General features: G+C 32.3%; 2 protein-coding genes across 2 annotated transcripts; both read right to left on the reverse strand.

Annotated features, from left to right (window-relative positions):
* Positions 1-401: 401 nt before the first annotated feature.
* On the reverse strand, positions 402-6,714 carry LOC128386701 (fatty acid synthase-like). The gene is given in 5 exon segments (XM_053345774.1): positions 402-752; positions 848-2,476; positions 2,478-4,346; positions 4,349-5,656; positions 6,670-6,714. Coding segments are annotated over 5 exon segments (5,004 nt in total). The 3' UTR covers positions 402-599.
* A 455-nt stretch (positions 6,715-7,169) lies between these two features.
* Positions 7,170-17,977, reverse strand: LOC128386682 (fatty acid synthase-like). The gene is given in 8 exon segments (XM_053345747.1): positions 7,170-7,417; positions 7,513-10,682; positions 10,685-10,903; positions 10,906-11,391; positions 11,394-11,599; positions 11,601-14,853; positions 16,273-16,425; positions 17,374-17,977. Coding segments are annotated over 8 exon segments (7,809 nt in total). The 5' UTR covers positions 17,549-17,977; the 3' UTR covers positions 7,170-7,270.
* Positions 17,978-19,452: the final 1,475 nt, after the last annotated feature.

Consider the following 19,452-nt stretch of genomic DNA (forward strand, 5'->3'; position numbering starts at 1 on the left):
TTTAACTTGCAAGATCAACTCATTGAAAAACATCATCAGGTGTATTTGGGTTGAATCGATTATAATTTTCGACAATTGGTTTTTCTTTTCTTTACTAATTTAACCATAATTCTGAATAGCATAAAAAATCAGAAAAAAATGTTCAAACTAAATAGAAAATCTTCTCGAGGAAATAGAGAAAATTTCAACCTTTCTAGAGAAAACGGATTAACCCGATGGATTAGCCGATGGAAAGTTCAAACTAAATAGAAAATATTCTGAGCTAAATAGAAACTTGGTTCAACCTAAATGGTTTGACTGTAAATGTCAAAAACAATTCATTCACTTAAACAATTAATAGACACAATCATTACAAAAATTTGTCGGAAAATTTTAATTAATTGTCTAACAAGTTACTAAGTTACAAAGTCGATTAGTATAGTTCTTGATTGAAAGTGAAAAAAATGGGAGACCCTCCTTAGATTGTTTATTGATTTAAATGTCAAGGAAACTTTCAACTTAAGATTAATATATGATATTTGATAAAAGACACATATTTATCGAAATTTATATGAATTCATATCTTAAACAATTTTTGATTATAATGCTTGGTTATTAATTCAATTATTAATAGATTGCTGGATGTTTGTTAAATCGTTATTGTTATCATCTTCTTGGATATCGAAGAAATTGTTTGTTATTTTCTCGATAGCGTCCAAATTTGATCCGATTACCGTGTGATGATTACCATCAAAAAAGTGTTCGGTTCCAAGCTAAGAGAAATTTTGATAGATTATCAGTTGATCAGAAATTGTGAAATTTTAAGATGAGTGAGTTAACCCATCAATAGATTTGAATGTTTACTTACTTTGAAATCAGTTTGTTTTGAACTTTGGAATAATGGTAAATCAGTTTTAGCTCGAATATGAACTATTTCAGTTAGCTTCGATTTCAGTTTTGGTGAATAATTGATGAGCATTTGTCCTTTTTGAAAAGTTAACTCATTAACTTTAGAAATCATATCTGCCTTATCTTCGGGAATTCCTTTATCGATCATTATTTTTGTGAATTTTTCGAATCTTTCTTTTCGATTGGAGTAATTTCTTATTTCGAGATCGAATTGGTTCGGATCTAAATTTGAAAACACTCGCTGAATGGCTCCTTTAACAAATTCGGTCTCTAGAATATTCATATCTTTAGTTTTAACTCGAGTATTTTTAGTTATTTCAGCCACTTTTTTCAACTTTTCAGGATCAGCATCTATCAGAATTAATTTCTCGATTATCGGCCCACTTCCGTTAGACAAAAATCGAGTCTCTAATTCACAAGCGATATTATAAGCAATAATACCTCCAAACGAGTAGCCAACCATGTGTATTTTGTCATTTGGTGAATGACACTTGGTTAGATAATCAGCATAATAATTTGCTGAAGAATCGATTGAAGTGAGAAGGGAAAGATCGTAAGGCCAATTAAGTCCAAGTGCTGGTCTTTTAATACGATCAATGAGACCTTTCATTAAATCATAATTTTCTTCAATAGGAGGAACATAATAAATTGGCTCGAATGAATTTGATTTTTCTAAATCATTAAGATTGCTGATTTTTGATTTTGGAACTTGAAGAGATAAAAGTGATCCAATCATTGAATTTGTGTCACTCGATTCATTAATGGTCGAGGCATTTGTTAATGATTCTGATGTTTGTTTATCATTTTTAATTTTGTTTGATAATTCCTTTAATTTAATGATTGTTAGGGATCGAATCTCCTTTGAATTCATTAAAATATTATACTGTTTCTCTAAAACTTGTTGGACTTCGATTGCCATCAATGAGTCCATACCAAGTTCGCCCAAAGTAACATTAAGATCAAGTGAATTAATATCTTTGAAACCCAAAATGTGACAAATTGAGCTGACTATATCCCCAGATCCGGTTGAATAGCTTTTGGTATCAATTGGTTTCACCGAACTTGACACGACAGGTACGGGATAAGTCAATGCTCGTTCGAGTACAGAGAAACAAGAGTGGATTCGTTGAGCTGCTGTTCCACGAACTGAAACAATGCTAACACCTATTTTCTCAACAACAAATCCAACATCACCAACGTATCCCCATTGGATCGCTAGACCATGAAGTCCATGTTTGAATCTCTCTTGACAAATCGATTCCATGTAAGAATTGGCTAATCCATAATTAGATTGACCTTTGTTACCTCGTCCAGAAGCTACTGATGAGAAGCAAACGAAATAATCACAATCAACTGGAGCCATTGAGCGAGTTAATTTATCTAAATTCTTGGTTATTTTTACTTTAGACGAACAAACTTTTTCATAAGTTTCAGCATTTTGATCGGATATTAAAGCATCAGACAAAACGAGAGCACAATTAAATATCCCACCAATTGGATAAGGTGAAAGGGATTCGAAAAGAGAACAACAATCTTGTTCTTTAGTTAAATCGTGAGTTGATATGATGACATTGGCACCAAGTGACTCAAGTGATTGATGAAGTTTCATTTATTTTGGTCAATGTTTCTGTTGTCAAAGAACTTTCATCATCTCCATTTCCATTATTTATCTTGACCAGTACTTTACCAATTTGTTTACCGGTGGCCATAAATCGAAAAGCCTTTTCAACCTGGTTCATTTCGAATACTTTTCGTGCAATGGGCTTTACTATTCCTGTAGCAATTCCTTGGTTCATATATGCACTGATTTTCTTTTTGATATGTTTCGTTCCACCTTCTTTACTAATCGGGCAACTCGCAGAGCCAATGAACGAATCAAGTATAATTCCATGAAAAGTTTGGCACTCATCGAAGAGTCCCACGTTGATCTTGTTATTCTGATTAATGTCATTTTTACCGATTTCGAGAAATCGTCCACCCGGTGCTAAACATCTAACACTTGCTTGTAGTTTGTCCTCAGATAATGAATTGAGAATCACATCAACACCTCGACCATTCGTGTGTCTAAGAATATGTTCTTCGAATGAAGTCGATCTCGAATGAGCGAAACTCGTCTCGTCCAGTGAAGACAATTGTTCTTGAAGAAAATTCCGTTTCTCATCTGTACCAACCGTTGTAAAGATCTTACAATTCATACTCAAACAAATGTTTATCGCTGCTATTCCAACACCTCCTGTTCCTGCATGAATAAGAACAGATTCTCCTTGACGAAGTTGACCGCGAATCAATAGACTATAAATCGCAGTTGCATAAACAACCGGTACGGTTGCAGCATCTTCCATGGTCCATGTTGAAGGAACAGACCAACAGAAATCATTTGATCCAATTATGAGTTTAGTCGCTAATGCTCGATGAGGGACAATGCCTATGAGACGATTACCATTCGAATCGACACCAGCATATTCTAATCCGATTGGTGTCGACATTTCTACTGGAATACGCCAATCGGGATTAAGATTAGAAGGTAATCTTCCAGTCGTATGCATAATATCTTTGAAATTAAGAGACGAATAGTTGATTGTCACGAGGGATTGTCCTTTTTTAGGATCAGGAATCGGATTGAATTGAGTCCATACAAGTGATGAAAGATCACCAGGAATTAAACATTGGACATAAGCATCTTTACTTTGGACTAAACATTTGCTATCGGTCTCTGGTTTAGTTGGAATCTCGAAGTGACAATAATCTCCCCATCCGAGTTTATCGTCATAAATATTGAATTTACAATCATTGGTTATTAGTTGATGGAAAGTTGCACTATGCAAATCAATTGATGATGAATCGATTCCTTTAGAACCTGGTTGAAGAGCCACACAACGAATTCGAGATCCAAAAGGTTCTAAACTTAAACACTTCACTAAACCGAGTACACTTACATTTTGACTAATCAACCAAATTATTGATTCTTCATCAGCTTTTATTTCACCCTTTAGATTATCGAGCCACGAATATTCAAATGGATTAACTCGGATAATTTTATGTTTCTCAAGATTAATCGACTCTGGTAACTTCTTGAACATTAATCCGACTAAAGGCAACGAAGTAGGTGAAAGTGTTCGTTGACTTATACAAACCCAATTATTTTCATTCATTTTTTCAATTAGTGAATTTGAGTCAATTGAATTTGGAAGAAAATCTTTCAACAGATTTTGAACAAATAGATTCGATCTTAGACTTTCTAATTTTGATGAGTTTTCTCTGGTCAATATCAACAAATGACCATTGGGTTTTAGAATCGATTGAATTTTTTCTATATTCGAGATTAATGAATCAATCGACTGATTAGCCATTTTGTAAATAACTAAATCATTTTTGCTCACGTCACTTGGGGCGGGCGATTCTTCAATATTCCAAATAACTGTGTTTATTATGTCAGAAAGTTTATCAACGGTCTCTGAGCACTTTTTTCGTAGGTAATTGATTTAGGATAGAAGAATTGGCGATCATCAGCATTGACTATCAGGATTGAAGTTGGTTCTGTCAACTCCAAAATCACTCGAATGTACTCATTTGGACGAAGGATGTTTCTGATCAGGTAACTTTTTAAATGGTTCATATTAATTTTTTCTTGATATTTAATTGGACGCATCAATAAACTTGCATTCAAATCAGAAAATTTATCATTCTCAAGCGATTCCTCAGGGCATTTGACCGTAATATTAGCCATTTGTAGATCGACAATTGTATTGAACATTTCTTCATAATGTCCAGAGATGATACATGATTTACCTGAAGTTTTCTTGGTGAGTTTGATTCCTTCTGATAAATGAGGTTTAATTTGTTCACATGATGATAAAACTTCAATTGTTGGATTGATTATCGATTGGTCTTTTATTTGGACGAAATGTCCGAACCAATAAGCCGTTAGAATGACTTCTTGTTCAGTCATCTTATTGTTGGCGTAAAGATTAATCAAAGATCCAATTGTTGAAATCGCAACTCCATCGATATTTAATTGTATCGATTTAAATACATTAACAATCGCCAATTGAATAGCAATTGATTTAACAATCGACTCCAAAGGGTTGGAAACTTCCATCTCACCGAAAACGAGATCAAATAAATTCGATTTAAAAGGTTTGAGGTAAGATTCTAATCTATTGATTGTATCAGAGAAAACAGGTAAATCTTTAAGATTTGGATCAACGTTGATTAGATTTGTTGATGATGTTAAATAGACTTTTTTATGTTCAACTGAATCGAGTTGATTTCCAATGAAATGTTTCATCGAATATTTTCCAGGTTCTCCTTCAATCAATGTGAATCCACGATGAGGCATTTTACGAGTTTTTGAATATTCGTTAAGAAGATCGAGAAATGATCTGGTTAATTTATTGACCGATGATTCGAGATAATTTTGGACATGTTTTATGCCCTCAACTGAACGACCAGGGATATTCACTAATCGAGGCAATTTTGATAGAGTTAAATTGAACTCATCAGCCGATGATTGAACATTATGACCACGGAGAATAACGTGAACATTAGCACCACCGAAACCAAAACAATTCAGTGAAATAATTTCATCTTTGAAAGGGATAATCTTTGTAACTGGAACAATTTTCTTATTCATTAGTCCTTCAATCTTTGGATTAGGCGTTTTTAAATGCAAATTAGGAGGAATCAGACCTTTTTGAAATACCATACAGGCTTTAATCATAGCGCAAATACCTGATGCGGACTCAGCATGACCCATGTTTGATTTTATCTTAAATTATATCGATATCATTGTTAGCACAAAGTTATCACAGATCAAAATTTGATGAATAAATTACATGAAATGAACGAAATGGTAAAGAGAAAGAATTTGAATATTTATGATAGTGATAATCAAAAGATAATGGATTTTGGACTTATAACCTTAGGTAGGTTTAGGTTTTTCTCGGAAAGTCAAAAAGCGTAATTCGAAATAATTTTATAATTACTAAATCATAAAGTAACATTAAACTGATAAGCAGTAATTGTTGATATTAATTAGTGATGAATTTATTTACCTGAACGGAATCGATCATTTCCTCCAGTCATCATGTCAACAGAATTGAACAGATTATCAGCAAATTCATCCACTGATTCTGATTCTGGGAATCGTCCAGACATTCCTGAGATGACCACATCCTCTTTCACTTTCCATTTACGATGAATAAAGTTATCATTGTATTTAATATTCATGATCTCCGTAAGGAATTGGCCAATAGACAAATAACCAATAACAATTAATTAAAATAATTGGAAAATAAGGAAAAAAACAAAAGTAAAGATGAGTTTAAAGAGTAACGTATTCACTTACATACTAGATAAGAGACTATGGTAGTCTTTGAATATACTGACGTAAAGCGGAAAAAGGAAATGACTCAGTCGGAAACAGTTCATGTTTGATCAGGTAAATCTACAGTCAAACTCATAAGTTTGTATACGGTACAAATGAATAAATAACAAGGGACAAATTAAGCACTTAAATGCGTATCTTTATTTAAAAGTGTTGTCAAAGTTAATTGTATGATAAACCGATGCGGCTTTGCCGCACTTTAGTCTGAATATTAAGTTACTTTCTAAAAGTATCAACAGGGACTTAAGGCCGAATTTTTCTCACTGATAAGCACTGAAGATAAATGCGGGGAAATAAGGTAATTGTGATTATCTCTTTTGTTTACCTGATAGAATTAAGAAGAAGCTTCACCTATTCTAAACCCTTTAGTCTTAACACCTTTTATTAATACTAACCATACAGGGTGTTTTTAATTGAGCTCCCGACATTTGAACAATCATAACTTTTTGGGTAATAAATTTAGAGATTTGATTTTTATTTTAATCGAAAGCTCAATGTTCAATTTAGTTAAGTCATTTGTATTCAAAAAATCAATTTATCACTTGATCTTAATGTTAGGATAATCCATTCATTTCGATGAAATAGTTAATAAATACAGTCGTTGCAAAAAATTTTTTGGTGGAAAGTTTTTATTAATAGTTAGTTGATTAAATTACAAAGTCGAGTTAGTATATTTTTTACAATTACTGATAAATTTCGAGAGGAAACTGAAAATTGACATTTCATTTTCAATGAATTTTTTTATTTTCGCAAATAATCTCATTGATTATTTTTGTTAATTTAAGTTGAAATATTAACAGTGTAAATCTTTGAAATGATTTAAATTATTATTAAAAGTATAATCTAATAATTTCTTGGTCGTTTAGAAATCAATTAAATAAAATGTCAAGGAAACTTTCAACTTAAGATTAATATTTGATAAAAGACACATATTTATGGAAATTTACATGAATCAATATCCTAAACAATTGCAGATTATAATGCTTGGTTATTAATTCAATTAGATGGTTGGATGTTTGTTAAATCGTTATTATTATCATCTTCTTGGATATTGAAGAAATTGTTTGTTATTTTCTCGATAGCGTCCAAATTTGATCCAATTACCGTGTGATGATTACCATCAAAAAAGTGTTCGGTTCCAAGCTAAGAGAAATTTGGATAGATTATCAGTTGATTAGAAATTGTGAAATTTTAAGATGAGTGAGTTAACCCATCAATAGATTTGAATGTTTACTTACTTTGAAATCAGTTTGTTTTGAACTTTGGAATAATGGTAAATCAGTTTTAGCTCGAATATGAACTATTTCAGTTAGCTTCGATTTCAGTTTTGGTGAATAATTGATGAGCATTTGTCCTTTTTGAAAAGTTAACTCATTAACTTTAGAAATCATATCTGCCTTATCTTCGGGAATTCCTTTATCGATCATTATTTTTGTGAATTTTTCGAATCTTTCTTTTCGATTTGAACAATTAGCTATTTCAGCATCGAATTGATTTGGATCTAAGTTTGCAAAAATTCTTTTCATTACACCCTTAATAAACTCAGTCTCTTGAATATTTAAAGGAGCATCATCAATGCGCTTTTTAGTAATTTCTGCCACGTTTTTCAACTTTTCAGGATCAGCATCTATCAGAATTAATTTCTCGATTATTGGCCCACTTCCGTTATACAAAAATCGAGTCTCTAATTCACAAGCGATATTATAAGCAATAATACCTCCAAATGAGTAGCCAACCATATTTAACTTGTCATTTGGTGAATGACATTTGATCAGATAATCAGCATAATAAGTTGCCGCAGACTCGATTGAGGTAAGAAGAGAAAGATCGTAAGTCCAATTAAGTCCAAGTGCTGGTCTTTTGACACGATCAATGAGACCTTTCATTAAATCATAATTTCCTTCAATTGGAGGAACATAATAAATTGGCCTGATTGTTTTGTTTGATTTTCCTAAATCATTGAGATTATTTGTTATTGTTTTTGGAACTTGAAGAGATAAAAGTGATCCAATCATTGAATTTGTGTCACTCGATTCATTACTGGTCGAGGCATTTGTTAATGATTCTGATGTTTGTTTACCGTTTTTCATTTGTTTCGAAAACTCTTTCAATTTGGATATCTTGAGAGCTCGAATCTCCTTTGAGCTTATTGAAATATTAAACTGTTTCTCTAAAACTTGTTGAACTTCGATTGCCATCAACGAATCCATACCAAGTTCACCTAAAGTAACATTTGGATCAAGTGAATTAATATCTTTGATGCCCAAGATGTGACTGATTGAGCTAATTATGTCTCCAGATCCAGTTGAAATACTCTTTCTGTCAATTGCTCGGACCAAACTTGACACGGTGGATACAGGATAAGCCAGAGCTCTTTCTAGTACAGAGAAACAAGAGTGAATTCTTTGAGCTGCTGTTCCTCGAATAGAATCAACTTTAACACCTAATTTCTCAACAACAAATCCAACATCACCGATGTATCCCCATTGAATCGCTAGACCATGAAGTCCATGTTTGAATCTCTCTTGACAAATCGATTCCATATAAGAGTTAGCTAATCCATAATTAGATTGTCCTGGATTACCTCGTCCACAAGTTACTGATGAGAAGACGACAAAATAATCACAATCATCTGAAGCTAATGATCGAGTTAATTTATCTAAATTCTTGGTTATTTTAACTTTCGATGAACAAACTTTTTCATAAGTTTCAGCATTTTGATCGGATATTAAAGCATCAGACAAAACGAGAGCACAATTAAATATCCCACCAATTGGATAAGGTGAAAGGGATTCGAAAAGCGAACAACAATCTTGTTCACTAGTTAAATCGTGAGTTGATATGATGACATTGGCACCAAGTGACTCTAATCGATGCAAAGATAATTTATGATAAGACGATTTAGGTCCCGATCGAGAATTAAGAACCAATTGACGAACTCCTTTTTTGACCAACCAAGAAGCTAATTCCAAGCCAAATCCACCAAATCCACCGACAATAATATAAGTTTTATTCGAATAGAAAATCGGCGATTTAATTGCCAATGGGATCGATCCAATTGATGAAATTTCATTTATTTTGGTCAATGTTTCTGTTGTCGAAGAACTTTTATCATCTCTACTTTCATCTTTTATCTTGACCAGAACTTTACCAATGTGTTTACCGGTGGCCATAAATCGAAAAGCTTCTTCAACTTGGTTCATTTTGAATACTTTTCTCGGAAGTGGCTTTATTGTTCCTGAAGTTATTCCTTGGTCCATAAAAGCAGTGATTTTCTCTTTTACTTGTGACACTCCACTGTCTTTATTACTGAGACGATTTGCAGAGGTAATGAATGCATCAAGTAAAATTCCATGGAAGGTTCGACCCTCATCGAAAAGTCCCAAGTTGACCTTATTGTTTTGCATCATATCATATTTACCGATTTCCAGAAATCTTCCACCCGGTGCTAAACATCTCACACTTGCTTGTAGTTTGTCTTCAGATAATGAATTGAGAATCACATCAACACCACGACCATTCGTGTGTCTAAGAACATGTTCTTCGAATGAAGTTGATCTCGAATGAGCGAAACTCGTCTCGTCGAGTGATGGGAATTGTTCTTGAAGAAACTTTCGCTTTTCATCCGAGCCAACTGTTGTAAAGATCTTACAATTCAAACTCAAACAAATGTTTATCGCTGCTATTCCAACACCTCCTGTTCCCGCGTGAATAAGAACAGATTCTCCTTGACGAAGTTGACCGCGAATCAATAGACTATAAATCGCAGTTGCATAAACAACCGGTACGGTTGCAGCATCTTCCATGGTCCATGTTGAAGGAACAGACCAACAGAAATCATTTGATCCAATGATTAGTTTAGTTGCTAATGCTCGATGTGGAACAAAACCCATAATCCGGTTACCATTCGAATCGACACCTGCGTATTCTAATCCGATTGGTGTTGACATTTCTACTGGAATACGCCAATCGAGATTTAAATTAGAAGGTAGTCTTCCAGTCGCATGCATAATATCTTTGAAATTGAGCGACGAATAGTTGATTGTCACAAGAGATTGACCTTTTTTGGAATCAGGAATTGGATTGAATTGAGTCCATACAAGTGATGAAAGATCACCAGGAATTAAACATTGGACATAAGCATCTTTACTTTGGACTAAACATTTGCTATCGGTCTCTGGTTTTGTCGGTATCTCGAAGTGACAATAATCTCCCCATCCGAGTTTATCGTCATAAATATTGAATTTACAATCATTGGTTATTAGTTGATGGAAAGTTGCACTATGCAAATCAATTGATGATGAATCGATTCCTTTAGAACCTGGTTGAAGAGCCACACAACGAATTCGAGATCCATAAGGTTCTAAACTCAGACATTTCGCTAAACCGAGTACACTCACATCGGAAAATTTTGACTTATCAACCAAATAATCGATTCTTCATCGGCTTTTATTTCATCCTTGAGATTATCGAGCCACGAATATTCAAATGGATTAACTCGGATAATCTTATGTTTCTCAAGATTAATCGACTCTGGTAACTTTTTGAACATTAATCCGACCAAAGGTAACGATTTGGATGAAAGTGTTCGTTTACTTATACAAACCCAATTATTTTCATTCATTTTTCAATTAGTAGATTTGAGTCAATCGAATCTGAAATAAAATCTTTCAATAGATTTTGAACAAATGGATTCGATCTGAGGCTTTCTAAGTTCGATGATTTCTCTCGGGTCAATACCAACAAATGACCATTGGGTTTAAGAACTGATTGAATTTTATCGATATTCTCGATTAATGAATCAATTGAACGATTAGTAATTTTATAAATAACTAGATCGTTTTTACTCAAATCGCTTGGAGCTGGTGATTCATCGATATTCCAAACGATCGTATTCACGACACCAGAAAGTTTATCAACAGTCTCTGGTTCAGGTACATTAGATCGTACCAAAGTATAGTCGACTTTCATTGATCCCAATGATTGTATCTCGAGAATTGATTTAATCGAATCAAAGACGAAACCTTGAGAATCGTTGATTTCGACAATATTAGACTTTGAATAAACGTCACCGCTATAAGATTCGTGTCCAGTTGCAGTTATAACAAATGGTTTCAAAAACGTTGATTAGAATGAAGAACTGCATTTGTACCAATCAACATGTCATCAGATAGTTTAGAGGTAATTTCTATCGTTGGTGTTTCTCCTCGACACAAACAGATTAAATAATTAGCCAATGAATGTTGATCTTTTTTCAGGTCAACTGCATTCGAAAATGATTCCATTTCCTCTGCGCTAATCTCAATCGAGGTTAATGTTTTTTCGCAACAAATCAATTAGACCAAAGATCAGTGATGAATATGATTCGACCGATTCTAAGGTCATTTCATCAACTGCACAACTTTCATGGAATGGTACAAAGTCATAAGTCTCGAGAGTAACTGATTGATTTCGTCGATTTGCGTCAGATGCGAGAAGACCTCTGACCCAAACTCCATCGGTCGAAACCGATTGCGTAATTGGATCATGATAGACATCAAATTCTGGGTTCATTATTTTGATTGAATCTCCATTTGAACTTTCATCTTCGGTTGAATTTTCCTTCGGTGATTCAGAAGCTTCTTGAGTTTCAGTTGATTTCAATGATCTATTGAACCGATTAACTGTTTCCATAATAGATACTGGATCACAGATCAACGATTGGAAACCAGTAGGAATATAAAGATCACGATTCTTTTGATTAGATAATAAAACCAATTGTAAAGCTGAATCAGTAAATGTTATCCAAGTTCTAAGAAAGCGGAAAATTCCTTCTTGAGTCCTTTCCAAAACGGAAGTTGCTTTTAACTGTGAACTATTTGGTTCTTGCCATTCAACTTTACCATGTAATCCTGAACTCGAAGCTGAAGTTATACATTGAAAATGTGGACCATAATCGTAACCACGAACTCGTAACTCTTTGTAAATATCTTCTTTACTAAAAGTAAATTCACTATCTTCTATTCTCAATTCATTATTTGAAGTTCTAACGAGATCCAAATCTGGATTTCCAAACGCTTTACCAGAGGCCACAATATTGTCACTTTCGGTAATGACAAAAGTTCCATTATAAGGTAAGTACTGGACGATAAACTTAACCTCCTTTTCGGTCAAAACTGTCGCTCGAGTCAACCGAATGTCGCGAAATTCAATTGGAAATCGTGTCGTTATGGTTCCATGAAATTTAGCAACCGTGTACCAAACAAACATCAATAGACCAGTCGCTGGATAAAGGACTCGACCATCGATCTTGTGATCTACCAAGAACCAATCTTCTGAACTAGAAAGATTGATTCGAAAACTATTGGTTGTTGAACATCGTGTGTGATTAAAGTACTCAGGGTATTTGAACACTTTCCAATCAGCCAAATGATCAAATTTGATCAATGAATTAAGTGAAAGAGTGTCAACTGGAACAGGATAATTAACAGTTGGATATAAATGTTCAAGACAATAGTCGATTCCTTGGTCAGCATAAATTTTACCTAAACAGGTAAATAAACTTTCACCAGATATAAAACCTTTTTCCATGTCTGATAAATTATATTGAATCGACAAATTCTGAGCACTTTTTTCGTATGTAATTGATTTAGATAAACAGAATTGTTGGTTAACCATATTAATCATTATGATAGAAGATGATTTTTTCATCATTTGAACATGATCATCTGAGGAAAGGATTTGCCTGATCAGGTAGTTTTTGAATTTAGTCATAATTCCGTTTTTACCAGGATTCAATAAGAAGTTTGTACTAAATCCAATAAAATTTTCAGAACAATCAGTTGATTCTCCAGGCCATTTAATTGCTATATTAGCCATTTGTAGATTGACAATTGAACTGAATATTTCTTCATAATGTCCAGAAATGATACATGATTTACCTGAAGTTTTCTTGGTGAGTTTGATTCCTTCTGATAAATGAGGTTTAATTTGTTCACATGATGATAAAACTTCAATTGTTGGATTGATTATTGATTGATCTTTTATTTGGACGAAATGTCCGAACCAATAAGCCGTTAGAATGACTTCTTGTTCAGTCATCTTATTGTTAGCATAAAGATTAATCAAAGATCCAATTGTTGGAATCGCAACTCCATCGATATTTAATTGTATCGATTTAAATAGATTAACAATCGCCAATTGAATAGCAATTGATTTAACAATCGACTCCAAAGGGTTGGAAACTTCAATCTCACCGAAAACGAGATCAAATAAATTCGATTTAAAAGGTTTGAGGTAAGATTCTAATCTATTGATTGTACCAGAGAAAACAGGTAAATCTTTTAGATTTGGATCAACGTTGATTAGATTTGTTGATGATGTCAAATAGACTTTTTTATGCTCAACTGAATCGAGTTGATTTCCAATGAAATGTTTCATTGAATATTTTCCAGGTTCTCCTTCAATCAACGTGAATCCACGATGAGGCATTTTACGAGTTTTTGAATATTCGTTAAGAAGATCGAGAAATGATCTTGTTAATTTATTGACCGATGATTCGAGATAATTTTGGACGAATTCAATACCTTCGACTGAACGACCAGGGATATTTACTAATCGAGGACATTTTGATAAAGTTAAATTGAACTCATCAGCCGATGATCGGACGTCATGACCTCGGAGAATAACATGAACATTAGCTCCACCGAAACCAAAGCAACTCAGTGAAATAATTTCATCTTCGAAAGGAGTAATGGTTGTAACTGGAACAATTGTCTTATTCATTAGTCCTTCAATTCGAGGATTAGGACTCTCGAAATGTATATTTGGAGGAATAAGACCTTTTTGAAATACCATATTGGCTTTAACCATAGCGCAAATACCTGATGCGGCCTCAGCATGTCCCATGTTTGATTTCAAACATCCAACTTTCAAAGGTTTTGATGGATCTCGACCAATACAAAAAACATCGTGAATGGCTTTTAGTTCAACGGGGTCACCAGCTTGAGTACCGGTAGTATGAGCCTCGACATAGCTCACTTTGGTTGGATCAAGACCAACTTCAGTGTAAGTTTCGTACATTAATTGTCGTTGTAAATCGACCGAAGGAAATGAAATGCCCTGATCTTTATAACCATCGGTATTGGATCGACAATTAACTATCGTTGAGTAAATACGTTTAGCATCGGGTGCTTTTTGTAGTACTATGCAACAAACGCCTTCAGATCTTCCATAACCATCGGCTGATTTATCGAGACATTTTGATCGACCATAACGGGAAACCATTTGAAGATCTCGAAACTGTAAAGTGACCACTGGTACTAAGCAAATGTTGAATCCAGCGACCAAAGCTTTATCACAAACTCCTGACTTAATTGCTGTGAATGCTTCATTCAATGCTGCGAAACTTGATCCACAAGCAGTGTCGAAGTGACATATTGGCCCTTTCAGGTCAAAAACATATGAAACCAATGTTGTATAAACTTGTTTGTATTTAGGTACCTCTAGTGGCTCTTCACCCCAGGCCATATCAGTCTCGGCAAACGATGACCCGTAGAAAAATCCAGTTTTAGATCCTCTTAATGATTCAACTGACAAACCTGAGATAGCAAACAAACAAAATCAACAGTCAACAAGATTATCAAATTTACAATTAACTTAATATCACCTTAACCCTTTACTATCATGACACTCAATGTCAACGACTCTGTCAAATTTTCTGGTTTGTGAATTTTCAATTTTATTTATATTAATATCACAGGAATTGTAATAAAAACCAAGTTATATTAATTTACAATTAATATTTTCATTCCGATGTTTAAAATTAACAAAGTTAACTGTTAATTTAACCTCCATTTAGGAGCCTTGATTTCTTCATGATTCAGTTGATTATCTGAATCATCATCGTTGTAACTTAATTATGATCTCTTCTTAATTCATCAAGGATTAAGTTAATTTTTCTCTGGATTAATATGAAGATCATGAAAGTCATCTTTATATTAAACTAATTGTAAACAATTAAATCGCCCTAAGCTAAATTGTTACAATGATTTTTAATTTCATTTCAACTGTTTAAAAAAACTTTCATTCTCATTATAAACTGAACGAGGTTAACACGTTGAGTTTTTTTCTTCACTTAATCATAATCAAGGTGAGAGATTAACTGATTGTTTCATTTTTGTTTGTTTTGATTAAGATTAATTTTCAATCAACAATTTGTCAGAATTAATGTTCTTAAAGTTAATCTCTTGATTTCGCTTTCTAAAAACTCTTCGTATTTAAATCTAATTGCACAATTAATCAAATAATCTTTAATCAAAGGTTTCTCATGCCGATTGATTTCGATGAACAATTAATCCTTTTGCGATAATCAAGAAAATCAGATCAATTTAACAAGAAATCACCACAGGGATAATCAATTGATTAATAAATTTGCATGATTTTAATTGTATTAATTTGACTACACAACATAATTGACTAATCTCATCATCGATTAATTTAATCAATTGTTTTATATTAATTGATTTTTAATCGGATTAATTAACAAAAATTCTGATTATCTCAATAGATTCATTTTGCTTTAAGGATCATCTCTTGCTCTGATTAATTTATTCACTTATATACTATTTCAACAATTATCAATTAACAATTAATTTAGTCTCTTTCAGTGATTAGCATGATTGAAATTGATTTTAATCAATATCTTAATGGACTAACGATAGTTTTGATTATCAATTATTGATGATAATTGGAGCTTCAAAATAATTTAATTTGATCCTTTGTTCATGATTAATAGTAATTATTAATGGAAATTGAAACAATAAAAGAAAATCACTAAACAATTAACAGTCAAAATAATGATTAACTTCTGAATTAAAATTGAATTAAGGTTGATTGATAGATGACACTAATATTATCAATATTCACTCACTTATAATTGAGAATGTTAATTGAATTGGTTTAATTGTTATACAAACGATTAATCAACAATTAGTTATTAACCGATAATCATTTCTTACCTGAATCAATGATCGCCTCATAAGTGACTTCCAATAATTTCCTTAATTGTGGATCCATATGATCAGCTTGATATTCGGGGATCGAGAAAAATTGAGCATCGAATTTGTTTAGATTACCAATTTGTCCACTAACTTGAGGTAAACCATTATGACCTATAAATTAATTAATAAAAATAATCAAATGATTACATGAGATTAATTAATGATGAAAAAGAGACAATTGATTATTGTGGTTGGTAATTAAGTTAACAGTTAGGCCTGATTGTTGACGCTTGGGGTATTTAAAGGATATGCATCACTAAGATTGGCTCAAAAGTTAATCAACTGATTAAACGTAGACTATTATTATTGATTAAGGACCATTGGATCCTCGAGGTTATTAAGAAATGATTGATTAAAACGTTTAATTGGCAATTTGATTTATAAATTGTGACGATAATACAAACATTTTAGTGATAAACTTACAGTCAAGTTAAAAGGCAAAGTTTAATTTGCGAGGGAAATGATAATTTAATTTCACAATTAGTGCTGTGAATAGTTATAATTACCGAGGAAACATCAATTAAATCAACAATTTAAGTTTGATTGCTTAATTCTGCAAGGGAAAAGTTTAGATAGTTGGCTATCAAATTTTATTGTTGATTTTAATCATAATGATGGTGATTTAATTAGCTAATTGTTTCTGCAATATTTTGGGACAATTAAGTGTAAATTGCAAATGCAACGGAAATTGTTGATAAGTGAAGAAAAAAATGAAAACATGATTAAAATTATACTAACTACTGTAATTAAACAAATTCTGAAAAATTAAAGTTAATTGTGATGTGATAATTAACCTGCTTGTTTGAATACAAAGCAATTGCATCAGAGTTTTATCTTGATTTTTTTTCACATTTTCAAGATTAAAATGATAACATTAATTGTTGAATTTAAACAAAATGATCAAAATCAAACCGTAATTGTGATTATAAATTATTTACTTATCAAATTGAATTCAATCAATTTACCGATCGATAGCTAATCGAGTTTTAAATCAAGTTCAAAGACGAACCTAAATTAACTTGCTAATTGTTGAGATTGATTAAGAATAAATTTAATTACCTGCTCGGAATCTACCATTTCCTCCGGTCAACATGTCAACAGAATTGAACAAATTATCAGCAAATTCATCCACTGATTCCGATTTCGGGAATCGTCCAGAGATTCCCGAGATGACCACATCCTCTTTCACTTTCCATTTACGATGGATAAAGTTATCGTTATATTTAATATCCATGATTTTTGTATTATTAAATTAGACAATAAACAAACAATAAAAATAACAATCAGTTAGCACAATTAATTAAAAAAACAAATAGAGAACCAATTAAAAATTGTATTCGAAAAGTTCAGATTAAGTCAAAGTTTCACATTTTTTCTAGAATATAAGACGATGATTATCATTTGGAACACAGAACTAACATGAAGTTCAGATGCAAAGAAGATGATCAAAGATGATGACGGATGAAGATAATTGAAAGAATGAGTTGTTTAGCTCCCAAGGCATTCATCCGTGTTAGTTACTGTTAATTATAAAATAAACTTCGCTCCGCCTCATCTGAATCTCTTTCACGGTCAATTTTACTCTCATCAGTTCCCGTACACACTCAGAGATATTGAAAGAGCAAAACCAAACCAATACAAAGAATTAACATCAATTAACCATAATTCACTTTCTCTTTTTATCCTTTTACCCTCTAGGAGATTAGAATTGGGAACAAAAAAACGAAAGGTTGATAATGTAAATCAGCCCAGTCGATTTTACGATAACTTATCGACAATATCGTGTTTATCTAATCTACTAATTGTTAGTTAATGATTCTCTTTTCTTTATCATGTTTAGTGATCATTAAAAGGACATTGATTTCTATTGGTTGATTAGAATCCTAAGTAATCTGAATGGAGAATCTTTTTTGTTATTGATTCTTTTTTTCTTCTTCTTGACCTTTACTGAACCTTAAAAGGTTATTTATGTAAAAGAGAAAAGAAATAAATGCCAAGAATTTACAATGACGAGGTCATTAGAATGAAAGAGAGAAGGTCAACTCTTTTTGGACTGTACAGTTTTCGAAATACTTCGAGAGATCGAAAAAGAGAAAAAAAAATCAAAAGAAAGTATCAAGTCTTGAGAAGGTTTTTTCTTTTCGGATGTTTGATTTTTATCTGTTTTCAAATTTTGATAATTCTTGTTTCTATCAACTAGAAATACACGATATCATCTCTATCGCCTCAGGGTAAACTTGAATTTTGATAACAATTCTGGTTCCATCTTCTCGTTTTTCATTCTTTGGGGTTTTCCATTTTCCTAATGCTCTTTATATTAATAATATATTGTTTACACGATACAAGTTAATTGATATTAGTAGCTCATTTCAGCCTTTGACGCTAAAAATGATGATGCTCATCATCATCATGAGGGGATAATCATGAAAAGATGATGATTACTTTCACTTTATCATCAAATACAAGTCAATGAAACCAAACTTTCATTCCTGATAAACAATATCAGTGTTGGTATTATTTTCTTATGAAATAATTACCTTGCATATTTATTTATTCAACTTGATTGTTGTTGTTTTTTATCATTTCTTTGATTGCTGAAAATTGTAAATTAATCAGAATTGGTTAAATTTACCTTTTATTTCATTCATATTTCATATTCTTTCATTTTTATTACTCTCTCTCTCTCTCTCTCTAATCAAGGTAATCACAATGTGATGCAAATGAATCAAGATGAAGGTTATCGTTTATGAAAACGTGCCAATTAAAACCCGGAATTATTAATAATTTCAATTCTTATCATATAATCAAAGGTATTAATTAATTTGTTGATTGCTTGATTTTCTAACTGTTAATTACAGAAACAAAGTTACCTTTTACTCTTGATTTTAAATTCGATCAGTGTTGATTTAATTAATTCTATTTTTTATAAAGAAAAATTGGTAATTACTTAATTATTATTACGTAGAAATCAAATATTAATAGATGAACAATTGAAATTGTTCAATAAAAAGTTAATGACAATTAATAACATTGAAAGTGAAACTTAACCATCAGACTGATTAACTTTAGCTCTCATGATTTATTTGATTGTTTGCAGCACAATTTTAATTGTAACTTTCCGTTGATGGTCAATTTAAC

This window comes from Panonychus citri, unplaced genomic scaffold (genome assembly GCF_014898815.1).
Source record: "Panonychus citri isolate SS breed McGregor unplaced genomic scaffold, ASM1489881v1 Contig00072, whole genome shotgun sequence".
NCBI classification, from domain to species: domain Eukaryota; kingdom Metazoa; phylum Arthropoda; class Arachnida; order Trombidiformes; family Tetranychidae; genus Panonychus; species Panonychus citri.